This window comes from Pteropus vampyrus, unplaced genomic scaffold (assembly GCF_000151845.1).
Source record: "Pteropus vampyrus isolate Shadow unplaced genomic scaffold, Pvam_2.0 Scaffold164, whole genome shotgun sequence".
NCBI lineage: Eukaryota > Metazoa > Chordata > Mammalia > Chiroptera > Pteropodidae > Pteropus > Pteropus vampyrus.
The window spans coordinates 1,730,210-1,732,222 of record NW_011888945.1 but is presented as its reverse complement, the minus strand read 5'-3'; the positions used below and the strand labels follow the sequence as shown (position 1 = coordinate 1,732,222).

Here is a 2,013-nt window from a genome sequence, read left to right as displayed (position 1 = left end):
TGCACGTGAACCTGCTCAGCTAACGGCTGAACCTTGGGCCTTGGGAAATGCGCCAAGCCCACCCAGGAGCCCAGCCCTGCCAGTCCAGACTCAGCACCTCCACTGCCCTCCACCTGGGTCATTGCCATCACCGTGAGATCAGTGGTCACCAAGCCGATGGGTCTGTTCATGTTCACCACTCGCCCGGCCCCACCGCAGTGTCTCTGCTTATTTCCTTCACGGCCTTGGTTTCCTCATCTGACAAATGGTAATAATAATAACAATGGCCAAGTTCATGGATGAAATTATGTACTCTTTAAGCACATGGACACTCTGTCAGTGCAAGGTCTTTTCATTGACATGATTTTTTAAATTTTTATTTAAAATTTTTAAAATTTGCCTTGCAAAAATATTAGGCTTCGGTTCCACAACAGTTTGGACCATTTTGGAAAAAAAATGGCTATTTTTTACTGATATTTTTATGTCTGTTAGAAATAAACATTTACTCACTGATTACGAATGTGACAGAGCTTTTTTACCATTCAAGCAAGTTTTCCTGCAGAAGAAATGGCATTTTTAATGTTTTTTTTTTTAATGAGTATATTTTTTAAAATTGGAATCAACTGTGTTAAAAAGAAAAGTATAATTAAAGACCAAGTACAGTCCAGAAACAATATTCACGAGGCAATAAATTAAAGCACTGTCTATACCAGACCAGAAATTCTTCTATTTCTTTGTTATCTTTATAGGAGTAATACAAAAAGCATGAAACTGGTAGCATGCACTGCTGGAGTACTTTTTTTTTTTTTTTTTGAGTATTCTTGAGGTATTCCCAAGCACATCTTATCGAGTGTCATATTCCCCATACCCAGGTCAATGCATGTAATAGATGCTCATTAAACGCCTGAAGGAAGTGACTCTGAGTTTTGCTGGAGGAGCGAGACTCAGGCTGTAGGATCAGGGACTCGGAAAGGCCCACCTCTGAAATAAAGAACACCGTCTAGCTACAGACAGTTCAGGGCTCGCCATGTCTTCCTTCCTCTCCTCTTTCAGCCCATCAAGATTTGCATTCTCGGCCCTCCTGCTGTGGGGAAGTCCAGTATCGCTGAGGTATTGTCCAAGTACTACAAACTGCATCACATTAAACTGAAGGACGTCATTTCCGAAGCCATAGCAAAACTGGTATCACTTTTAACTATTTTATGGGGAACTTTAACGTTTTAAAAATGCTTTTCTTAGTCTTGTAGTACAAAAATCACTGATTTTACATGACTTCCTACAAAGAGGTTTGTTATTTTAATTGGATTTTATTGTCGGCCCACGAAACCCCACAGGACTTTCCTCCGGGAGATGGAAGCATCTTTCACGGTTTGCCCTGGAAATTTGGTCTGTCTCCAGCTGCTGCTCAAACTATATCATGTATTCTCTGTTAACTGGAATATTTTTAGATTTTTAAAAATTCTTGATGTATGTTTCTCAGGGTATTATCAAACGATTGATTATCATTGCTTTTTCAAACAAAGACTTTATTTTCTTAGAGTGGTTTTAGGTTCATAGCAAAATTGGGAGGAAGGTTCAGAGATGTCCTGTCCGTCCCCTGGCCCTCCCGTGCACAGCCTCCCCCGTTGTCAGCATCCCCCTCCAGAAACGTCATCGTAATCGGTGAACCAATGCTGACCCATCATCATCCCCCAGTGTCCATGGTTTACGTCTGGATTTACATTTGGCGCTGTACATCCTATGGATTTGGATAAATGTATAATGACCTGTAACTATCATTCATTATAATATACTGGGTAGTTTTACTGCCCTAAACGTCCTCCGCACTGTGCTCTGCCTTCCCTCTGTTCAATAACAAAGGTTCAACCGAGTAAATTTAAAGATCTAATTGGTTTCATTGAGTGATTCCCGAATCCGTAAAGATCTAATTGGTTTCATTGAGTGATTCCCGAATCCGTAGCACCCCGCCTAGCAAGTGGAGGGTTGCTCTGAGAAGTTGTACAAAGTGGAAGGTTCTTTTGGGCAGAAACTGGG

The 2,013-nt window shown here is 41.2% G+C and overlaps 1 protein-coding gene across 1 annotated transcript in view; it reads left to right on the top strand.

Annotated features, from left to right (window-relative positions):
- The window catches only part of AK7 (adenylate kinase 7), a 55,331-nt gene that overhangs the window by 30,087 nt on the left and 23,231 nt on the right, over positions 1–2,013 (top strand). The window contains exon 13 of the mRNA XM_023536624.1: positions 1,033–1,161. Coding sequence (XP_023392392.1) covers positions 1,033–1,161 — 129 coding nt within the window. The remainder of the gene's footprint in view (positions 1–1,032; positions 1,162–2,013) is intronic.